At 47.6% G+C, this 22601-nt stretch overlaps 1 protein-coding gene across 1 annotated transcript in view; it reads right to left on the minus strand.

Annotated features, from left to right (window-relative positions):
* Window positions 1-204: 204 nt before the first annotated feature.
* The window catches only part of GID8 (GID complex subunit 8 homolog), a 31434-nt gene continuing 9037 nt past the window's right edge, over window positions 205-22601 (minus strand). Inside the window, exons 3-5 of the mRNA XM_040331685.1 lie at window positions 19915-20111; window positions 17540-17737; window positions 205-854 (exon numbers count right to left, since the gene is read on the minus strand). Coding sequence (XP_040187619.1) covers window positions 681-854; window positions 17540-17737; window positions 19915-20111 — 569 coding nt within the window. The 3' untranslated portion in view covers window positions 205-680. The remainder of the gene's footprint in view (window positions 855-17539; window positions 17738-19914; window positions 20112-22601) is intronic.

A 22601-nucleotide genomic window follows, 5' to 3' on the forward strand; every position in this document is an offset into this window, starting at 1 on the left:
CTTTATGAGGGCTCCCCACCATCCCTGCTGGGTTTTCTATGAATTTTATACTAACAGGAATAGCCAGGGATGGCACCAAAAGAGCCAGGAATTCTGGGCAGGGAGATCTCATCCAACATTAGAAGGCAGGAGCGGATTGGCCCACCATGCTCCACCTAAAAATAACACTTTTGGGTGGACTATAGTCAATAAAACTGCTACAGAGAAATTTCAAGAAAAAGGGGTCTATTATAATTACGACTCGAAATAACAAAGATGGGGGACAGCTTGCCAACAGAACTCACACTCTATATATACAGTACATCTCTCCGTGGTAAAAAAAAAGAAAGAAAAAGGGATAAATAAATATATATTTCATAGATCATCACACTATCTATGTTGTGGGCTTCCTCTGTAGTGAGGACATGTTCCCGTTTCACAGCTCTGCTCCATAGACGGCATGTCGTTGGGTCTTCCCTCGGTGGTGGGACCCGACGTGATACTAGCGCTAGCATTGTCTGCAGATAAAACACCAAGAAAAACCCCCCCTAAATCTTCGTTGGACCCTTGTTCCTATAAACAGGAAGTGATGTCAGAGACCCAAAAACAGGAAGTGTCCAAGTTGGCATACTGATAGAAAACGTTGCAGTCACAGACTGATGATGCAGGAGGTTTGCGAGGGATGCGGGTCCTCTTATCCGTTACTTGGGGTCCTCCACCGTTCCTTTGCTGAGGTCGGCCATCTTGGGGTATTTGACTTTCTTTTGATCTAGCTCGTTCTGCGCCCACAGGAGGAGTTTTAGCAGTTTGGCCAACTTGGGCGTGGACTCGCGGTTCTCGTAGTCCAACACGGCCTGGTTGACTTCGCTCCAGACCTGTAAAGATACAAAATCGGCGGTGAGTTATGACGCATGCGGGATGTGTCACCTACCGATACCTTTAGAGAGAGTTTGGTCTGGCTGACCTTCCTATAGAGCAGGCGTCTCCAAACGGTCTAAACAAAAGGGCCAGTTTACTGTCCTTCAGACTTTGGGGGGGGACCAGTGGGAGTATTAAAAGTCCCGACTTCACTAGGAAAATAAATAAATGCCCCATTGTTTATTTCAGTGAGAGTAAAAACACCCCATTATTGGTGTCATTGGGAGGAATTGTGCCCCATCATTGATGTAATTTGGTCCCATTGTTGGTGTCCCACTTCAGGGAGTCCGGGCCGCGGCCCGTGATGTCACCGCGGGGCTCCCTCCTTATCCTCCGGGCCAATAGGGGAGCGGAGAGGAGTGGGGCCTTGCGCATGCACAGTACACCGACGGGTTCCCTTACCTGCAATGGCGGCGGCAACACCCAACAGATGATGGAAACATCAGCTGCGGTGCCGACATCGAGGGACTCCAGGACAGGCAACTGTCCTATTATTAAAAGCCAGCAGCTGCAGTATATGTAGCTGCTGGCTTTTAATTATTTTTTTGGGCCGGAACACTGCTTTAACCACTTAAGACCCGGACCAAAATGCAGCTAAAAAGGACCTTGCCCCTTTTTGCGATTCGGCACTGCGTCGCTTTAACTGACAATTGCGCGGTCGTGCGACGTGGCTCCCTAACAAAATTGGCGTCCTTTTTTTCCCCCACAAATAGAGCTTTCTTTTGGTGGTAATTGATCGCCTCTGCGGTTTTTATTTTTTGCGCTATAAACAAAAATAGAGCGACAATTTTTAAAAAAAAAACAATATTTTTTACTTTTTGCTATAATAAATATCCCCCAAAAATATATAAAAAAAAAATTTTTCCTCAGTTTAGGCCGAGACGTATTCTTCTACCTATTTTTGGTAAAAAAAAAATTGCAATAAGCGTTTATCGGTTGGTTTGCGCAAAATGTATAGCGTTTACAAACTAGGGGATAGTTTTATTGCATTTTTATTAATATATTTTTTTTACTACTTATGGCGGCGATCAGCGATTTTTTTTTCGTGACTGCGACATTATGGAGGACACTTCGGACAATTTTGACACATTTTTGGGACCATTGTCATTTTCACAGCAAAAAATGCATTGTTTATTGTGAAAATTACAGTTGCAGTTTGGGAGTTAACCACAGGGGGCGCTGTTGGGGTTATGTGTTCCCTGAAGTGTGTTTACAACTGTAGGGGGGGTGTGGCTGTAGGTGTGACGTCATCGATTGTGTCCCCCTATAAAAGGGATGACACAATCGATGACGGAGCCACAGTGAAGAACAGGGAAGCTGTGTTTACACATGGCTCTCCCCGTTCTTCAGCTCCGGGGACCGATCGCGGGACTCCAGCGGCGATTGGGTCCGCGAGTCCCGCGGTCACGGTGCTTCGGACCGGGTCGCGGGAGCGTGCCCGCGAACCCCACGGCTGGGCTTAAAGGACAATGTACCTATACGTTGATGTGCCCAGCCGTGCCATTCTGCTGACGTATATCAGCGTGAAGGGGTCCTTAAGTGGTTAATATATTCATTTTAAAAGATTGTTTATTGCTCTTTCCACTATATGGCGCTGTGAATGGACCGGGTGGAATTTGAAGTTTTAGTTACATATTAGGTGATTGGGACCTTCCTATTAGACGATTGACAGCCCAATCACTGCAATCCTGAATCTTTGTGTGTATATATTTGCATGGTATTGGCGTATGCCTCTGATGACGTCACATATGACGAAACATGTCAGGTGGAGCTACGTACACACGCTACCACGCATGCGTGAGTGAAGGTCAACCATTGTGGTTTCTGGAAAAAACAACCGATTGTACCCACACGCTTGTTATAAGCTACTTTTCATAAGTGTTACTCCTTTTTTACAATAAATTGCTTTGAACTGTATCACGCTATGTAAGATACTTCTTTGTTACATGCCTGTTGATTTGATTTCTGTGCTTCCAGGTTAACTGCCATCTACCTCCATGCTGCCTGGTCATTCAGCAACAGGGAAGGAGATCTAGGAGATTCGGATTGTTGGCTTGGCCATTGTAAACAAAGCTTATGTGACTGCTCTTTTTAGGGGGGTGACAGATCGTCTGGTAAGCGCGGTTTGTTGATTGGGCGTCACCAACCCAATCTCTCACCTCTTACTTTTTTCTCAGCATGTGGGACTTCTCATCCTGATAACTCCTATGTGATTGCACAGATGCTTAGAAATACCTCTGCGGATGTGCAATTATATGACTTTAACTACTTGACAACCGGCTCATGCCGATATACGTCAGCAGAATGACACGACTGCGCAAAGTGACGTATATATACACACACGTCACTTTGAATTTCGCGCCCCTGCCGCGAGCTCTGTGACCGTGCCAGCGGGACCCTATGTCTGCCGGTGTCCCGCGATTGTGACACAGAGCTGCAGAACAGGGGGGATGCCAATGTAAACAAGGCATCTCCCTGTTCTGCCTAGCGACAGGACACGGATAGCTGCTCCCCGTCACCCGGAGCAGCGATCAGTGTCGTGTCACAGATAGCCCGGCCCCCTCACAACTAGAATCACTCCCTAGGACACACTTTACCCCTTCCTCGCCCCCTAGTGGTTAACCCCTTCCCTGCCAGGTCACATTTTTATAGCTCTGATCGCTGTACAAAAATGACAATGGTCCCAAAATAGCCTCAAAAGAGTCCAATGTGTCAGCCATAATGTTGCAGTCACAAAAAATTATATATATATAAAAACTTTTTTGTTATACCGGGGCAATGCATCTAAATGCATAAATAAAAGGAATATATACATATATATATACACACACAATATATATATATATATATATATATATATATATATATATATATATATATATATATATATATATATATATATATATATATATATATATATATATATATATATATACACACATATATACACACACATATTTTTTTTTGGGGGGGGGGGGGATATTTATTATAGCAAAAAGTTAAAAAATATATTTTTTTTTCAAAATTGTCGCTCTATTTTTGTTTATAGCGCAAAAAATAAAAACCGCAGAGGTGATCAAATACCACCAAAAGAAAGCTCTATTTGTAGTTTAAAAAAAAAAAAGGACGTCGATTTTGTTTGGGAGCCACGTCGCACACCGCGCAATTGTCAATTAAAGCGACACAGTGCCAAACCGCAAAAAGTGCTTATTATTTGTCATTAGAGTTCCGCAAACGTTGGCCATAGGTTTTGAAATTAGCGCTGCACTATTTGCCTTTTTATACTATATGTCAGGTGTTCAGACATTGTGCACACTTGCTGTGTATCCGTTTAATTTTATAAGTGTACTGTTCTGCTTGATTACCTTCTTATAATCCGGGGTGTAACCATGCACCTGAACAAGGGTCAGAGCGCCCTTTACTCTTATGAAATGCAAACAAAGGTGAGTGATGCCTTATTAAGAGAGTTCTGAAAGGTTGCCGGAAAGTTTATGGTTTCTCTTCAGGACTCAAAAAATAAGTTCCACTCATCTGAAATCATATCATCCCCCTTCATTGGTTGGTAGACCAATCCAACCGCAAGGAAATCCCACTATGAAGGATTTCTGACCTATGATAGGACGTATGGCCAGAGGAAGAAAGACATTTGGTTACAGTGAAATCCAGGCACTAGCATGCCCTAGTATTTGGTATCAACCCCTTCACGCTGACCTACGCAAATATGCATTCATGGCTTGAAGGGGTTATACCGGGGCAATGCATCTAAATGCATAATTAAAAGGAATATAAATAAATAAATATATATATATTTTTTTTTAACCACTTCCCCTCCCGGTCAATAGCAGATTGACGTCCAGGAAGTGGTTCTGTTATCCAGACTGGATGTCTATTGACGTCCAGCAGGATAACAGCCGCTGCGCGCCCGTGGGGGTGCGCATCGTGGCGGTCGGTGGTGCGGGGCGTCAGTCTGACACACCGCTACACCGATCTCGTTAAAGAGCCTCTGACGGAGCCTCTTTACCACGTGATCAGCCGTGTCCAATCACGGCTGATCACGATGCAAACAGGAAGAGCCGTTGATCGGCTCTTCCTCACTCGCGTCAGACAGACGCGAGGAGAGCCGATCCGCGGCTCTCCTGACAGGGGGGGGGGGGGGTATTAGAGCTGCACGATTAACTGTGAAAAGATTGCGATCTCGATTCACCCCCCCCCCCCTGTGATCTCCAGGCTGGATGACCCACGATTTTTAGAACGCAAATGGCGCCGATTGAGCGGTACCGCTATTCGGGTGCGGCCATAGGAAAGTCCCCGGCTTCGGCCTAGCTCCGGAGCTGCGGCCATCTTGGTACACCCGGCGGCGGCTGTCTGGTCAGGAAGTGACGTTTCGTCGCCGCCGTCTTGCTCCACCCCACACAGTAATGTTAGTGAGAAGGGGGCAAGTGAACATCTGGTTACACCCAACGGAGTTTTAGATTTCACAGTAATTTTCAACACAAAACGGAGCTTATATGCTTAAATACAGTATATGTAAATCCGACGGACTGTTTACATGTTAAATTTTAAAAGCCGCAGCACACCTGCTGACCTTACATGGTTGCTAATGTGACAGAACACCTCTGATTTTCACATTTCACATTTAGTTAAATGTGAAAATCAGAGGTGTTCTGTCACATTAGCACGCATGTAAGGTCAGCAGGTTTGCTGCGGCTTTTAAAATTTAACAGTCCGTCAGATTTACATATACTGTATTTAAGCACATAAGCTACGTTTTGTGTTGAAAATAAAACTTTAAAATAAACACATTTTTGAGAATCGCGATCTTCATTTTATGCAAAAGTATCGCGATTCTCATTTTTCCCAGAATTGTGGAGCTCTAGGAGGTATACGCCCACACTGGACCACCAGGACCACCAGGGAAGGGGGCACCATGTGGATGGCCAGGTATGTACCCCATGGCCACCCACATATTAAAAAATATTCACAATAGATGCCAATCAGTGCCCACAAATGGGCACTGACTGGCAACATGGGTACTGTCAAAAATATAAAACAAGTGATGCCCAGCAATGCCACCATCAGTATCATCAGTGCCACCCCTAAGTGTCCATCAGTGCCACCTCAGTGCCCACCCATAAGTACCCATCAGTGCCGCATACCAGCGCCGCCCATCAGTGGCCGTAATTGAAGAAAAAAAAACAAAAAAAAAACGTATTTAACCACTTCCATACAGGGCACTTAAGCACCTTCCTGCCCAAGCCAATTTTCAGCTTTTAGCACTGTCGCACTTTGAATGGCAATTGCGCGGTCGTGCTACGCTGTACCCAAACAAAATTGGCGTCCTTTTTTCCCCACAAATAGAGCTTTCTTTTGGTGGTATTTGATCACCTCTGCGATTTTTTTTTTTTGCGCAACAACTAAAAAAAAAGACTGAAAATTTTGAAAAAAAATGACGTTTTTATTTTTTTCTGTTAATTTTTTTGTAAATAAGTAAGTTTTCTCTTTCAATTACGGGCACTGATATGGCGGCACTGATGAGATGGCACTGATGGACATCAATGAGGTAGTACTGACGGGCACAGATGAGGTGGCACTGATATGCGGCACTGATGGGCACACATAGGCGGCACAAATGGGCACACACAGGCGGCACAGATGGGCACACACGGGCGGCACAGATGGGCACACACGGGCGGCACAGATGGGCACACACGGGCGGCACAGATGGGCACACACGGGCGGCACAGATGGGCACACACGGGCGGCACAGATGGGCACACACGGGCGGCACAGATGGGCACACACGGGCGGCACAGATGGGCACACACGGGCGGCACAGATGGGCACACACGGGCGGCACAGATGGGCACACACGGGCGGCACAGATGGGCACACACGGGCGGCACAGATGGGCACTCATGGGCGGCACAGATGGGCACTCATGGGCGGCACAGATGGGCACTCATGGGCGGCACAGATGGGCACTCATGGGCGGCACAGATGGGCACTCATGGGCGGCACAGATGGGCACTCATGGGCGGCACAGATGGATAATTATGGGTGGCACAGATGGGCACTGATAGGTGGGCACTGGGCATGGATGGGCACTGTGGGGTGGCACTGGACACTGTGGGGCCGCACTGATTTACACATGTTGCCAGTCAGTGCCCATTTGTGGGCACTGATTGGCATCTTTTTTATTGTTTTTTTTTTCAGACTTTTTTTTTAATTTTTTTTCCCTTCCCTGGTGGTCCAGTTTTTTAGCGATCCGAGGGGGGGCTGTGCTGATAAACAATCAGCGCGAACCCCCCCTGTCAGGAGAGCAGCCGATCGGCTCTCCTCTACTCGCGTCTGTCAGACGCGAGTGAGGAAGAGCCATCAACGGCTCTTCCTTTTTACATCGTGATCAGCCGTGATTGGACATGGCTGATCACGTGGTAAAGAGTCTCCGTGAGAGACTCTTTACCGAGATCGGTGTTGCGGGGTGTCAGACTGACACCCTGCAACAACGATCGCCGCGATGCGCGCCCCCGGGGGCGCGCAGCGGCTGAGAATCCCGAGGGCGTCATATGACGTCCAGTCAGGATTCTACAACCACTTTGCCGACGTCAATTTGTCATTGGCGGGCGGCAAGTGGTTAAAAATAAATAAATAATTAAAACAGAAAAAAAAAAATTGTTTGGGTACAGTGTAGCACGACCGCGCAATTGTCCTTCAAATTGCGACAGCGCTGAAAGCTGAAAATTGGCCAGGGCAGGAAGGTGCGCAAGTGACTGGTATTGAAGTGGTTAACCACTTGCTGACCAGCCGCCGCAGTTTTACTTATACGTATCACTGTATTCATTGTACAGCATAAAATACGGATTTTAACTCGCAAGAAATGTCAGAATTAGGCATGAAAGGGTTAATCAATACCCTCCGAGACCGGACACCTCGGCAAGGTGTGGTCCTACTCCAATACTGAGACTTACATAGAAAAAGGTCAAAGGATACTAATGGTGTCATATATATACACAGCTTGTCAAAGATATGTACTGCGTCCTGAGCAGGGTGGATAAAAATCAATGAGAGTTTTATTTTTTAATCAGATTTTTTTTATTTAAAATAGCATTTTTTTTTAAATCAAATTTATTTTAAATAAAATACTTTGATTAAAAATCTATCTAAAAATTGTTTTCTATTTAAGATACGCTAATAATGGAGTTTATTCAGCAAGAAATGGAGCTTAGTTATGTAGCATGGGGCTGTATATTCTGCAATATTTACATTTTAGGTAAACTCATTCAATTAATCCAAGCTCCGCAAACGGAGATAACATGCACTGCATTGATGCATTCACACAATTTTCACAGTAATCATGAGATAAAACAGTTCAGGAATATTCCTTTATCCCATTGTTCTGAAAATCTACGTTCACTACAAACTGTATGATTGGAGCCGTTTTACTAACCTGACAGCTTATTATTCTAAATAGGAAACCTTCATTTCCTGACGCATTCATGGCAGCACACACTGGGTTGTGACTCCGCCCCCACAACCTGACAGGATTGGTTAGCTATAAATTTGAAGGGGAGACACCCGGCATTATTCTCTTTTTTTATCCTCACCTGACAGGACGTGGACGTAAAGCTTGTCTCCTACCGCTATCGCCCCTGCAGGTTCAGCCTCTCCTGTTTGGAAGTCCCCCTTGTACAGTCTCTAATAGAGCTTTATAGGGGGAACCCCGCTCTGGTGGTCTCAGGGGTTAATCCCGGCAGATTCCTGGCATATGTACAAGCTTTAAATAAGCTTAAATAGGCAAGTGTGGCTCCCTCTCTGCTTCCTGGGTGTTTCTTTCCCCGTTTTTATGCTTTCAAACTTACTCTTACTGTTCCGTTTTTATTTCCCTTGTTTTCAGTACTGTAAGCAGAGTTGTATGCCCTTTACTGTGTCCTTATTTACATCAAGTCATTGTACCTTGCTAGGTCCTTTTCCCCCTTCAGGCAGCGGGCTCTCTGAGCCATATAGTCCTCCATAGCCCCGCCGCGTCTCCCGGGCGTACGGCGCATGCGCGCAGCATAGTGATGACGCCGGCGGTCTCCTCGCCCTCATCCAAGATGGCGCCGGGACGCGCGGGACGCTACTGCGCATGCGCGAATGCGTCATCGGCGCCGCGACGGCGGCGCCGAATTCAAAAAGGCTCAAAATTCCTTTTCCTCCCTGAGGCTGCTGCTTTGCCCAAAACACACGGGGTTTTTTGCCCAGGTACTTATTTACCTCTCCCCTTCTAGGCTCTCCTTTCTTTTTTTATTATTCCTTATTTTTAACCATCTTCTGCTCCCTTCCAGCTATCCACAATCTGCTGTTTTCCTGTACTTCCATGGAGCCCACTGCCCTCGCAGACCACTACCAGCAAACAAGGTATGGAGGCCATCATGTTTAGGTAAGTAGAGAAGAGACAAAAAAGAGTGCCGGCCGCTAAACACTGCCTTTCTGTTGCAGTCCCATCAGGCCAAGAGACGCAAGCTCACGGCGCAGGGAGAGGTCCAGACACGCATCAAGCAGGAGGTCCCGTAAAAGTCGGTCAAGATCCTCCTCCCGCTACCATCGATCAAGGCACAGCCGATCACGCCGCAGCCGTTCCCGTCATAGCCGGTCTCACCGCAGACGGTCTCCCTCATCCCACCGCGAGCATTATCATACCCGTCCTGCAGCTAACGCTTGCTGGGTGTGCGGTGCTACTGCTTTGCCAGGAAAGCTAGCATGTCAGACTTGCTTTAATGAAGCAACTAGAGAAAAGGAGACGAGCGCCAGGATGACTACAGATTTCTCCTCCCAACAGCTCGTGGGGGAGTCAGCGCAAGAATCAATGTGGACTTCAGTTCCTTTAGTCTGTGATGAGCCCACTCCGGGCACTTCATCCGCCTCCGGCCCATATGCCCAACTAATAGAGGCTCATTCTGATCATGAAGATCGAGAACTTGTGTCTGGATTTGACTTCTGTCTAGTCGAACCTTTTGCCCGCTCAGTCAAGGCGACAATAGGCTGGGAAGAACCCGTGACGGAACCACCCAAGGTTGGGAAATATTTCCCCGAGTTAAGGAGGGATCCCGAACTGTTTCCCTTCATCGAAGAACTGGAGGACCTCATTAAGGAGGAGTGGGAGAAACCGGACAAGCGTCCCGGTCTGTCCAACAAACTCTCTAAACTATACCCTCTGAAAGACTCTAAAGTCGCTTCCCTCATTAACGCTCCCGTGGTGGATGCTTCTCTTATGCGACTCGCCAGGCATGTCACTCTGCCAATAGAAGACGCAGTATCATTCCGGGATGTTCTCGACCGTAAGATCGACCTGGAATTAAAGAAGGCTTACTCCACCTCGGGGGGCGCATGCAGACCAGCTATTGCTACGGCAGCTGTCGCTAAGGCCATTTCCGCGTGGGCAGCCAATGCTGAGAAGGTTCTCCTAGAAGGTGCGGATCGAGGGGATGTCATATCCTCCTTGCAGGAGATCAGGCTAGCCGGTGATTTTATGGCGGGGGCCTCGGTGGATATCATTCGTTCCTCGGCCAGGTCCATGTTAGCCTCAGTCATGGCCCGTAGGGCCTTATGGTTAAAACCTTGGGTCGCTGACGCGGCTTCAAAAGCAAACTGGTGCAGGATACCATATGATGGCACGAACCTGTTCGGCACAAAATTGGATTCGGCAATCTCCAAGGTCACGGGTGGAAAATCGGGGCTTATTCCCTCCGACAGAAGACCCAAGCCTCAGAAAGGTCCTACCTTCAGGCGTAATCTGCCGGAGAGGTACAGGGACGCCAGATCCTATCGTCCCGGTAAGGAGTTCAGGAGAGAATGGAGACCTAATCGCCCACCCTTTACGAGGGGGCAGAAGCCCAAGGTCACTACTGCAGGGGACCAGCAGAAGTCTTTTTGAAATCTTGCCTGCCCACCCAGCCCAGGTGGGCGCCAGACTCAGCAGTTTTGCGCAAATATGGTCGAACCACATAGAAGACCCATGGACTCTTTCTACTATAAAGCATGGCCACAGATGGAACTTTATAGGGGTATTGCCTCACGCTACCTTTCAGCCCACCAAAATACCGTCTTCCCTAGACAAAAGGAAACTGCTCATGCAATACATTTTAGAACTATTGCAGAAAAGAGCTATCGTGGAAGTTCCTTCGCACCAAAGAGGCAGGGGATTTTATTCCCCTCTCTTTCTGGTTCGAAAGAAATCAGGGGACCTTCGGCCCGTCCTGGACCTCAAGCGGCTCAACAAAAGGATTCAAATAGAGGCCTTCAAGATGGAGAGTCTCCAGTCCATCCTCCTGGCAGTAAATCTCGGGGACTGGATGCTGTCGATCGACCTGTCAGACGCCTACCTCCATGTGCCAATACATCCCGCATACCAGAAGTTTCTGCGCTTTTCCATCGGCCAGCATCACTACCAATTCCGATGTCTACCATTCGGGATCTCCTCGGCTCCCAGGACGTTCACGAAGGTTATGCTTCCCCTCATAGCATTCCTCAGAGAGAAGGGGCTGCGGGTGCATCATTACCTGGACGATATCTTGCTCTTGGCAACAAATCGGGAGACTCTACTCCTCCAGCGGGAGATCCTAATCTCGACCCTCCAAAAGTTTGGCTGGTTAATCAACTGGCGAAAGAGCAGCCTTCAGCCATCACAGTCCATGGTTTACCTGGGGGCAGAATTGGACACGAAGCAGAACAGGGTACAACTACCCTTAGAGAAGGTGAATCCCTTAGTCCGGAAAGTGCGGAATCTATTGTCCTCCAGTCTCACGTCTTCCAGAACCTGCCTCAGTATGCTGGGCTCGATGTCATCCACCATACCCATGGTACAATGGTCCCAATGGCGCATGAGAACCCTGCAGAACACTTTTCTCAGGCATTGGGACGGAGCATCAATGCACCAACCCATCAGCATCCCCAGTCATGTAAAACACTCCCTTCTGTGGTGGACTTGCCCTTCCAACCTCAGAAGATTCAGGCCCATAGCTCCTCCGGAACCGGAGATAGTAACATCCGATGCCAGCGAGAAAGGTTGGGGGGCTCACTATCTGGATCAGACAGCCCAGGGTCACTGGCACTTCCCTGCTCGGGGGACAGTCTCAAATATACTGGAGCTCCGAGCGGCATTCCAGGCCCTCTTAGCCTTTGCACCTCTTCTACAGGGGAAGAGCGTCCTAATTCGGTTGGACAACAGGGTGGCGGTAGCCTACATCCAGAGGCAAGGCGGTACCCGAAGCCTCACTCTTCTGGAAGAAGTTCGCCCCATAATGGAGTGGTCCCAGATACATCTTCTAGACCTGAGAGCAGTCTATGTCCCAGCAGCACAGAATACGCTAGCCGACTTTCTGAGCAGAGAACTTCTATCCAACAACGAGTGGTCCTTGAATCCCCGGGTGTTCGCCGTTCTAACGGAAACCTGGGGGGTTCCGGAGATAGACCTGGCAGCAACACCAGCGAATGCCAAGTGTTCGAGATTCCTTTCCAGGGTACCCTTTCCATCAGCGGAGGGGACAGATTGCCTCCTTCACCCATGGGACTTCAATTTGGGGTACATCTTCCCCCCAACTCCTCTAATAGCGAGGTTCCTATCGCGACTCCGAAGGTCGTCGGCCACAGTAATCACAGTGGTACCATTCTGGCCGAGGAGACCGTGGTTTACGACGCTTCTACAGCTCAATACCCGACCTCCAATCCACCTTCCAGTTACGGCGGATCTCCTACTCCAAGGTCGGTCTCCCCATCCAGCCCCAGACAGGCTCCACCTGACAGCCTGGAGGTTGAGAGGGCTAGACTAAGGGAACAAGGATGTTCCCAAGCGGTTATAACAACCTTAATGCAAGCCAGGAAATCCTCCACGAACTCCATTTATACCAGGATTTGGGAAAAATTCGCCCAGCTGGCACAACTCAAAGGTTGGAACCCCGTCTCACCAGATCCTTACCAGATCCTGGAGTTCCTGCAAACGGGAATTGACAAGGGACTAAATTCAGGCACCCTAAAGGTACAGATCTCCGCTCTGTCCGCCAAAACTGGTACCAGGTGGGCCTTGCACCCTTTGATCATCCAGTTCATGAAGGCATGCGTAAAGATCAGACCACCCAGAAGACCGTCCTTCCCGTCCTGGGATCTTTCGGTGGTCCTCGAGGCATTCTCCAATCCACCCTTCTTCCCACTCAACTCGATTTCTCTATGGGATCTGACCTTAAAGTTATCCTTCCTCATTGCCATTGCCTCGGCGAGGAGAGTGTCGGAGTTGCAAGCTCTCATGTCCAAAGAGCCATACCTGATTTTTCATCCCGACAGAGTGATACTGAGACCGTCAGACCGTTTCTTGCCCAAAGTTACTTCGGCCTTCCATTACAGCCAGGACATCGTCTTACCATGCCTTTCTAATGAGAATGGCGAACCTCATGCCTTGGACATTAAATCTACACTTTCCAAATATCTGTCGGCTACTACGCATCTCAGATCAACAGACGCTCTCTTGATTATACCTCACGGGGCCAGGCGAGGCCAGGCGGCCACTTCCCGCACCATCGCCTCTTGGCTGGTCAGGGCTATTGGAAAAGCGTATTCCACTCAGCAGATGGAGATCCCGGAAGGCGTCAGGGCACACTCAACCAGGGCAGTGGCAACCTCTTGGGCAGCATATTGTGGTGTTTCTGCGGAAACTATATGCAGAGCAGCAACCTGGTCTTCCAGGCATACCTTTATCTCCCACTACAGGGTGGACGCCGCTCTCTTGGCTACGGCCGAATTTGGCAGATCTGTCATCAGGGCCAATTCTTCTGCTCTATAGGGAATAAAATACTTTTGCATTGAACCCTCCCGACTGGCGAGTTATTTCCCAGTGTGTGCTGCCATGAATGCGTCAGGAAAACGGAAAATTGTATACTTACCTTTCCGTAATTTTCCTTTCCTGACGCATCTTCATGGCAGCACACAGCTGCCCACCCTACTGTTCAATGATGATATTTACGGAGAATAATGCCGGGTGTCTCCCCTTCAAATTTATAGCTAACCAATCCTGTCAGGTTGTGGGGGCGGAGTCACAACCCAGTGTGTGCTGCCATGAAGATGCGTCAGGAAAGGAAAATTACGGAAAGGTAAGTATACAATTTTCCGTTTTTCTTTGCAAGTACAGTGAAACCTCGGATTGCGAGTAAGGCGGTTAACGAGCGTTTCGCTTTACAAGCATTTTTCTTTTGAAAATCCTGACTCGGTTTGCGCGTGTTGTCTCGCAAGACGAGCAGGATTCAAGTCTCTGCGGTGTGCAGTACCGCGTTTGGCCAGAGGTGCGGGGGTGCCAGAGCCAATAGGAACTGATGAGAGCCATTCGAAAATTCTTTCGCCAAGTTCAGTCAAGCTGTCCTTGAGTATTTCATAGGCTCGCCGGCGCCTCCATCTGTCCACATGCAGTATTGCATTCCATTGAAGTCAATGCGGAACAAATTATTTTCGTTTCCATTGACTTCTATGGGGAAATTCGCTTTGATATGCGAGTGCTTTGGATTACACGCATTCTCCTGGAACGGATTATACTCGTAATCTGAGGTTCCACTGTATTAAAGATTCTAACTACCAGCAAGAATACGTCTTACATTTAAAGAGCACCTGTCATTTCATATCCATTATTGCAGCGCCTGTTAGCGGTCATCCAATCACCTGCTGCCACCACGTCCCTCACCTTGTTGTGTCACTGCCACATCACCAGCCGCCCCATTGAAGTGAATGGGACCATCGGTGAGTCAACAGCAGGGCAGAGATGATAGTTGCTCTTTAACCACCTCAATACCGGGCACTTTCACCCCCTTCCTGCCCAAGCCATTTTTCAGCGTTGTCACAATTTGAATGACAATTGCGCGGTCATGCTACACTTTACCCAACTGAAATTGTAATCATTTTTTCCCCACAATTATAGCTTTCTGTTGGTGGTATCTGGTGATCACCTCTGCGGTTTTTATTTTTTTCGCTATAAACAAAAGAAGAGTGACAATTTTGAAAAAACATAAAAAGGCATTTTTCCCTCAGTTTAGGCCGATACGTATTCTTCTACATATTTTTGTTAAAAAAAAAAAAAAAAACGCAATAAGCGTATATTGATTGGTTTGCGCAAAAGTTCTAACGGCTACAAAATAGGGGATAGATTTATAGCATTTTTTTTTTTTACTAGTAATGGCGGCGATCAGTGATTTTTATCGCAACGCGATATTGCGTCGGACACATCGGACACTTTTGACACCATTGAATGAATGACTTGTATAGCGCTACTCATGCGAACTGAATCGCCTCTGGACATGTATACAGCGAACAGTGCTATAAATATGCACCGATTACTGTGTAAATGTGACTGGCAGGGAAGGGGTTAACACTAGGGGGGCAATCAAGGGGTTAAATGTGTACCCTAGTGAGTGTTTCTAACTGTAGGGGGAGGGGACTGACTGGGGGAGGTGACCGATCTGTGTCCCTATGTACAAGGGACACACCATCGGTCTCCTCTCCCTGACAGGACGTGGATCTCGGTGTTTACACACAGAGATCCACGGTCCTGCTCAGTTACTGGGTAATCGCGGGTGCCTGGCGGACATCGCGGCCGCCGGGCACACGCATCAGTTTTCCCAGTAACGCGGCGGATGCGCGCCCCCTAGTGGCTCGGCAAGGCGAGAACGTCATTTGACGTCCTCCCAGAACTAGAGGATTATCGTGCCGCCGTCAATTGATGGCGGGCAGTAGTAAAGTGGTTAAAAATGATTCAAATCGAGTCGATTTAATTCAAGCCTTTTTTACTAGAGATTTAAATCACGATTTAAAAATCAACTTGATTTAATTCAAATCCCCCCTGGTCCTGAGCACACCCAGCCATGTGTTTTGTGGTCAGCGCACAATGACCTCATCAAGTCCATAATGGCATGGAATGTCACAACGACGGTCAGAGCGCCATCATTCAAATCCTCATTTTATAGGATGGATGTCCAGTATTCTCCATTCATTTCCAGCACTCAAGTCCTGATGAAGGGGAAGCAGAGAGTCCCCAAAACATCTGCGGTTCATTCCGCGATTCCTGGACCTGTGGTGCCCTTATCCTTTTACATACTTTAATCTGAAAATAAATTCTACCAGTAATCATGTACTATAAAGGTCACCCAGGCTGGATACATCCCAATGCCTTGTGTAGGAAGCACTTCTACTCCACTACATAGTTCCTGGTAGATCGGGATCCAGTAGCTTCATGTAAGTCAGTAGCTACAGTTTTTACTCAGAAGCTTCTCAAAAGCCAGAAATGTCTGAACGCAGAGGTCTACTACTTAGCCTGCACTGCCCTCTGCTGGCTGAAGAATGGTATATATGTAGATGGAGTATAATCACAATAAAATGTAACCTGCCATCGCTGACATCTTCCATTTGATTAGTTGCCATGCTGAGCCACATGCCTAAAGGGGTTGTAAATATTTGTGTTTTTTCACCTTATAGTGATAGTAAATTTTCCTCTTTTTTTAAAAAAATAACAAACATATCATACTTGCCTCCACTGTGCAGCTCCTTTTGCAGTGTGGCCCCTATCCTCCTCTTCTGGGGCGGCTCTCATGGCTCCTCCCCACATTAGATAACCCCCTCTGGGAAGCTCTCTACCGAGGGGGTTACCTTGCGGGCGCGCGCCTATGTCATACACTCGGCGTCCATAGACACCGAATGTATGACACGGCCCTGAGTCAATGGATTTGATTAACAGCAGCTGGAGCCAATGGCCACGCTGCTATACATCTATCCAATCAAAGCCGAGAACCCTGTGGAGGAGAGGAGGACGGCAGGGACCCGCCGGGCAGATGAACGGGCTCAGGTAAGTAAAATGGGGGGGGCCAGGTGTTTTTTCACCTTAATGCATTAAAGTGAAAAAAAAAAAAAAAAAACACCTTGCGATATCTGGCCCCCCAGCCACCCCCGTTTTACTTACCTGAGCCCCGAATTTCCATGGGCGCGTACCCACCGTCCTTCTCTCAACGGAGTCCCGGATTGAATAGATTAATAGGAGCACAGCCATTGGCACCCACAGCTGTCATTCAAATCCAATGACGCAGGCGCCGGGGGGGTGGGGCCAAGTGTGACTCAGGAGCACGCCCACAAGGTAACCCCCTCGGGAGAGCGCTTCTCCTAGGGGGGTTATCTAATGCGGGGAGGAGCCACCAAGGGCACCCGGAAGAGGTGGATCGGCCAATCAGTCATCGCGGCTCCGGCCAATCACAGCACCGGAGCCGCAATACCTGGAAGTAACCCCCGGGAGAGATGTCACTGCCGGAGGAGGCGACGAGGACCGATGCGAGGCTTCAATCTAGGGTGAAGTGAAGCTCATTATGCCTTTGTCTTATTTTGGGGGGGGGGGGGGGGGGTTACAACCACTTTCAGCTTTGATAATAAAACCTGGAAGCTGATTGGTTTCTGTGCACGGCTGCACCAGATTTTGCCCTCTCCAGTTTTAGTAAATCATCCCCATATGGCTCTGAACACCAAGCCTGTGTAGTCCACAGCCACCAAATCGCTCTATGCCAAGTACACCTATGGTAGTAGCCAATTGTGGTAACCAACCAAAGAAAACCAATCAGATGCATGCACAGCCGCTGCCAGCGGGACATACCTTCTGTCTCTGCATCATGTTAAGTAGGTCACCGAACGGAGAGTCCTCTGGGTTATCGAACGCCAGTAGTGCCAGTGTCCTCTCCATCTCCGTCAGACATTCCCGACTCTCCTCTCCCTGCTCGGCCAGCTGGGTCTGGGCAAACTCCAAGGCCGCTTCCGTCTCCCGCTGCCTGATCAGTTCTATTAGATGTTGTTGCTGAACAAACAAGAAGAAAGACAAACTGACCTCTGCACAGAATTTTTTCCCCCCCAGTTTCCCAGAATGCTCTGCACTAGGGTTGTCCCGATACCACTTTTTTAGGACCGAGTACAAGTACCGATACTTTTTTTCAAGTACTCGCCGATACCGATACTTTTTTTTTAAATGTGTCCCCAAATGCAGCCATGTCCCCCCACATATGCAGCCATGTCCCCCCACATATATGCAGCCATGTCCCCCCACATATATGCAGCCATGTCCCCCCACATATATGCAGCCATGTCCCCCCCACATATATGCAGCCATGTCCCCCCCACATATATGCAGCCATGTCCCCCCCATATATGCAGCCATGTCCCCCCCCCCCATATATGCAGCCATGTCCCCCCCCCCATATATGCAGCCATGCCCCCCCCCATATATGCAGCCATGCCCCCCCCATATGCAGCCATGCCCCTCCCATATCCAGCCATGTCCCTCCCATATCCAGCCATGTCCCCCCATATCCAGCCATGTCCCCCCATATCCAGCCATGTCCCCCCCATATCCAGCCATGTCACCCCCCCCCAATTGCAGCCATGTCCCCCCCATATCCAGCCATGTCCCCCCCATATGCAGCCATGTCCCCCCCATATCCAGCCATGTCCCCCCCATATATGCAGCCATGTCCCCCCCATATATGCAGCCATGTCCCCCTTACCGTACATGCTCCGGCATCCCCGCTGCCGCGCCGCATCCCTGCTTGGTTAATACGGGCGGGGAACATTACAGCTTTCATTTGAATAGCTGAAGTATTTCGCGCCGTGCTGCGCATAGACACTCCCCCTTGCTCGGGATTGGACAGTTCACCCGAGCAAGGGGGAGTGTCTATACGCGGCGGGGCGGGAAAGACTACAGCTATTCAAATGAATGCAGCAGGGATGCCGGAGCATGTACGGTAAGGGGGACATGGCTGGATATGGGGGGGGACATGGCTGCATTACTGCTGGGAGGGGGGAGCAGGGGGAGATGAGCTACTGTGTAATTGCTAGAAGTGGGGAGCTGATCTTCTGAGAGCACTTGAAATACTTTAAAGGGGTTCTAAAGCCTCAAGATTTTTTTACCTTAAATGCATTCTATGCACTAAAGGGTTTTTTTTCTCTTTTAAACAACAAATATATCATACTTACCGCCTCTGTGCAGTTGGTTTTGCACAGAGTGGCCCCAATTCTCCTCTTCTGGGGTCCCTCAGCAGCGCTGGTAGCTCCTCCTCTCGAGTGCCCTGGAGAAGTGCTCTCCTCCGGGACACCCGTGCGGGCGTGCACCCGAGTCCTGCTTCTGCGTCTATTGACACAGAAAGCAGGACTTGGCCCCGCGCCCCGGTGCCTGCGTCACTGGATTTGATTTACAGCAGCGGGAGCCAATGGCTGCACTGCTATCAATCTGTCCAATCAGGACACAAGACACCAGATAGAGCTGGTGTGCCTGTCTCCAGGGATAAAAAGACTGGTTCAGGTACGTAAAATATTGGGTATGGGGGCCGCAGCATGAGAGACAGTTTTTCACCTTAATGCATTAAGGTGAAAAACCATGAGGGTTTACAACCCCATTAAGGTAAAAAAAAAAAAAGGCTGCACCACAGACTCGCCCCCACATCCCCCTTACCTGAACCCCATCGCGATCCAGTGCTGTGCACTAGAGCTGCAGCTCTCCTGGCTTTGTCTCTCCTCCTTGGGCTGATCGATAGACGTGGGAGACATTGGCTCCCACTCCTGTCAATCAACTCCATTGCAGAGGGAGGTGTGGGGGGGGGGGGGGGGTGGTGGGTATGGCGGAGGCCGAGTTCCACTGTCTATCAATGGATGCAGCAGCAGGGCTTGGGAATGAGACCTATTGGGAGCAGTGAGGAGGACTGGGGCTGCTCTGTGCAATTCTATTCTAGGGGCTGCTCTGTGCAATTCTATTCTAGGTAAGTATAGACATGTTTGTTAAAAAATAAATAATTCCTTTACAACCACTTTAATGCTTGAAATTTGAGAATGAATTGTCCCAAGGTGCCTGTAGCTACAGGGATCAGTGAGGAATTGTTTGAAAGCCCATTTAGTGCTTGTTAGTATGGAAATACTTGATTGCCCATAGCCTGGCTAAAGATTCGCTTTGAACTCCCAAGCTGAGCATGCAGTCCCGAGTCTTACTTGTAGGTGGAAGTAGAGGTAGCGATGAGTGTCCAGCAGCTCTGGGTGTAGAGAATTAATCAGAGCGATGGCTTCCTGGATCTGCCCTTTAAGGATCATCTCCCGAATCTTTATCCTTTCATCAAGGCTCTCTAAATCCACACTTGGCTCGATTCCAGATTCCAGACGAAACTTCTCTGCCGCTTCTTTGAATCCTTCTAGAAGGGACACAGAATAAAACACATTACATGTGCCTCTGGCCAAGTCAATGCGGAACAAATTATTTTCGTTTCCATTGACTTCTATGGGGAGACTCGCTTTGACATGCAAGTGCTTTGGATTACGAGCATTCCCCTGGCACGGGTTATGCTCGTAATCCGAGGTTCCACTGTACTTGAAGGTCTTGAGAAAGACAATCAGTGCTTTGTTGAAACTTTGATCATAAAAAAAAAAAAAAGTATACCCAAGAACACCCCCCCTAAAAAAAAAAAAAAAAGCCACTCCCATCCATATGCATGTATATAAGTAAACACACGCCTTGGGGGAGCCAACTACTGAATATTAAGGCTCCATGCACACTGGAAGCTAAAAAAAAAAGCTATAAAAAACGTCAGTAGCTCCCTGCAAGCGGTTTTTAGCGTTTTTCAGTGTAGTGTTTAGCTTTTTTTTTTTTTATGGAAAAAAAAAAAACGCTAAAAAATGCTGGCGAGCTGCATTTTTGAGCGTTTATTAGCGTTTTTTCCAAGGGGAAAAACTGCACTTTGAACGCGATTTTCGGGCGTTCAGAAAAAAACCCATAATCACCACTGCTCATTAACACTAAAAACGTCCATGTGTGCATGGACACATAGGCTAACAGAGCGCAGTTTATGGGCTTTAAAAAAAAAAAAAACACCTAAACGCCAATAAACTGCAGTTTATGAGCTTCAGTGTGCATGGAGCCCAATGCCGCGTACACACGACCGTTTTTTCGGGTTCTAAAAAATTAAGTTTTAAGGGTCTAGAAAAAAAACGACGTTTTTTTCAACCCGATCATTAAAAACGGCCTTGCCTACACACGATCGTGAAAAAAAAATGCTCTAGCAAAGCGCGGTGACGTACAACACGTACGACGGCACTATAAAGGGGAAGTTTCATGCGGATGGCGCCACCCTTGGGGCCACTTTTGACGATTTCATGTTAGTAAAAGACGATTCACGCTTTTCAGTCTGTTACTGCGTGATGAATGTGCTTACTCAATTACGAACGCTACTTTTACCAGAACGAGCGCTCCCGTCTCATAACTTGCTTCTAAGCATGCGCGTTTTTTCACGCCGTTAAAAGCGCACACACGACCATTGTTTACAACGTTAAAAACTTTGTGAAAAAATAGAGCATGTTCGAAATTTTTAATGCCCATTTTTTAAATCGTTTACCATCGTTTTTAGTGACATAAAAAAAAAAAAAACTTCATTTTTTAGAACCCGAAAAACGTGTACGCAGCATTAGAGTGGCAAAGTTTGTCGTTGTTTCATGGGCGTGTAACCCTACGTTTTCTCCTACAATTGGACCTTGATCTTGTTTGGAGGTTCTAGCAGGGGAGCGCAGCTACTCGCATACCCTTGACCGAAGAACGGTGCTTCATCCATCGGGGATGGCCATCCTTTTCAAACCGAGCGCGGAGCTTCGGGAGGGATGCACATGGAGCGGTGAGGGAGGAAGGAGGACACCCACCTAGCCAGCCAGATCAGCCGAATCAACCCTAGCGATCAATGGGGGTGACGGATGTCGCAGCAAGATCGCCCTCACATCCATGGGCGTGTAATTTTAACCACTTGTAGATGCTATAACTTTTGCGCAACCCAATCAATATACGTTTATTGCGATTTTTTTTTTACCAAAAATATGTAGAAGAATACGTATCGACCTAAACTGAGAAAGAAATTATTTGGTTTTTTTTATAACTTTTTGGGGGATATTATAGCAAAAAGTAAAAAATATTGCTTTTTTTTTTTCCAAAAGTGTCGCTCTTTTTTTGTTTATAACGCAAAAAAAAAAAAAAAAAACGCAGGAGGTGATCAAATACCACCAAAAGAAAGCTCTGGTTGCAGAAAGAAAAGGACGTCAATTTTGTTTGGGAGCCACGTTGCACAATTGACAGTTAACCACTTAAGACCTCCTTTAGGCAGCTAAAGGACCCGGCCAGTTTTTGCGATTCGGCACTGCATCGCTTTAACTGACAATTGCGCGGTCGTGCGACGTGGCCCCCAAACAAAATTGGCGTCCTTTTTTTCCCACAAATAGAGCTTTCTTTTGTTGGTATTTGATCACCTCTGCGGTTTTTATTTTTTGCCCTATAAACAAAAATAGAGCGACAATTTTGAAAAAAAATCATTATTTTTTACTTTTTGCTATAATAAATATCCCCCAAAAATATATAAAACTAAAAAAAAAATTCCTCAGTTTAGGCCGATACGTATTCTTCTACATATTTTTGGTAAAAAAAAAAATAAAAAAAAAAATCGCAATAAGCGTTTATCGATTGGTTTGCGCAAAATTTATAGCGTTTACAAAATAGGGGATAGTTTTATTGCATTTTTATTAATATTTTTTTTTTTTTTTACTACTAATGGCGGCTAATGGGGATCAGCGATTTTTTTCGTGACTGCGACAATATGGCGGACACTTCGGACAATTTTGACACATTTTTGGGACCATTGTCATTTTCA

This window comes from Rana temporaria, chromosome 12, assembly GCF_905171775.1.
Source record: "Rana temporaria chromosome 12, aRanTem1.1, whole genome shotgun sequence".
Lineage (NCBI taxonomy): Eukaryota > Metazoa > Chordata > Amphibia > Anura > Ranidae > Rana > Rana temporaria.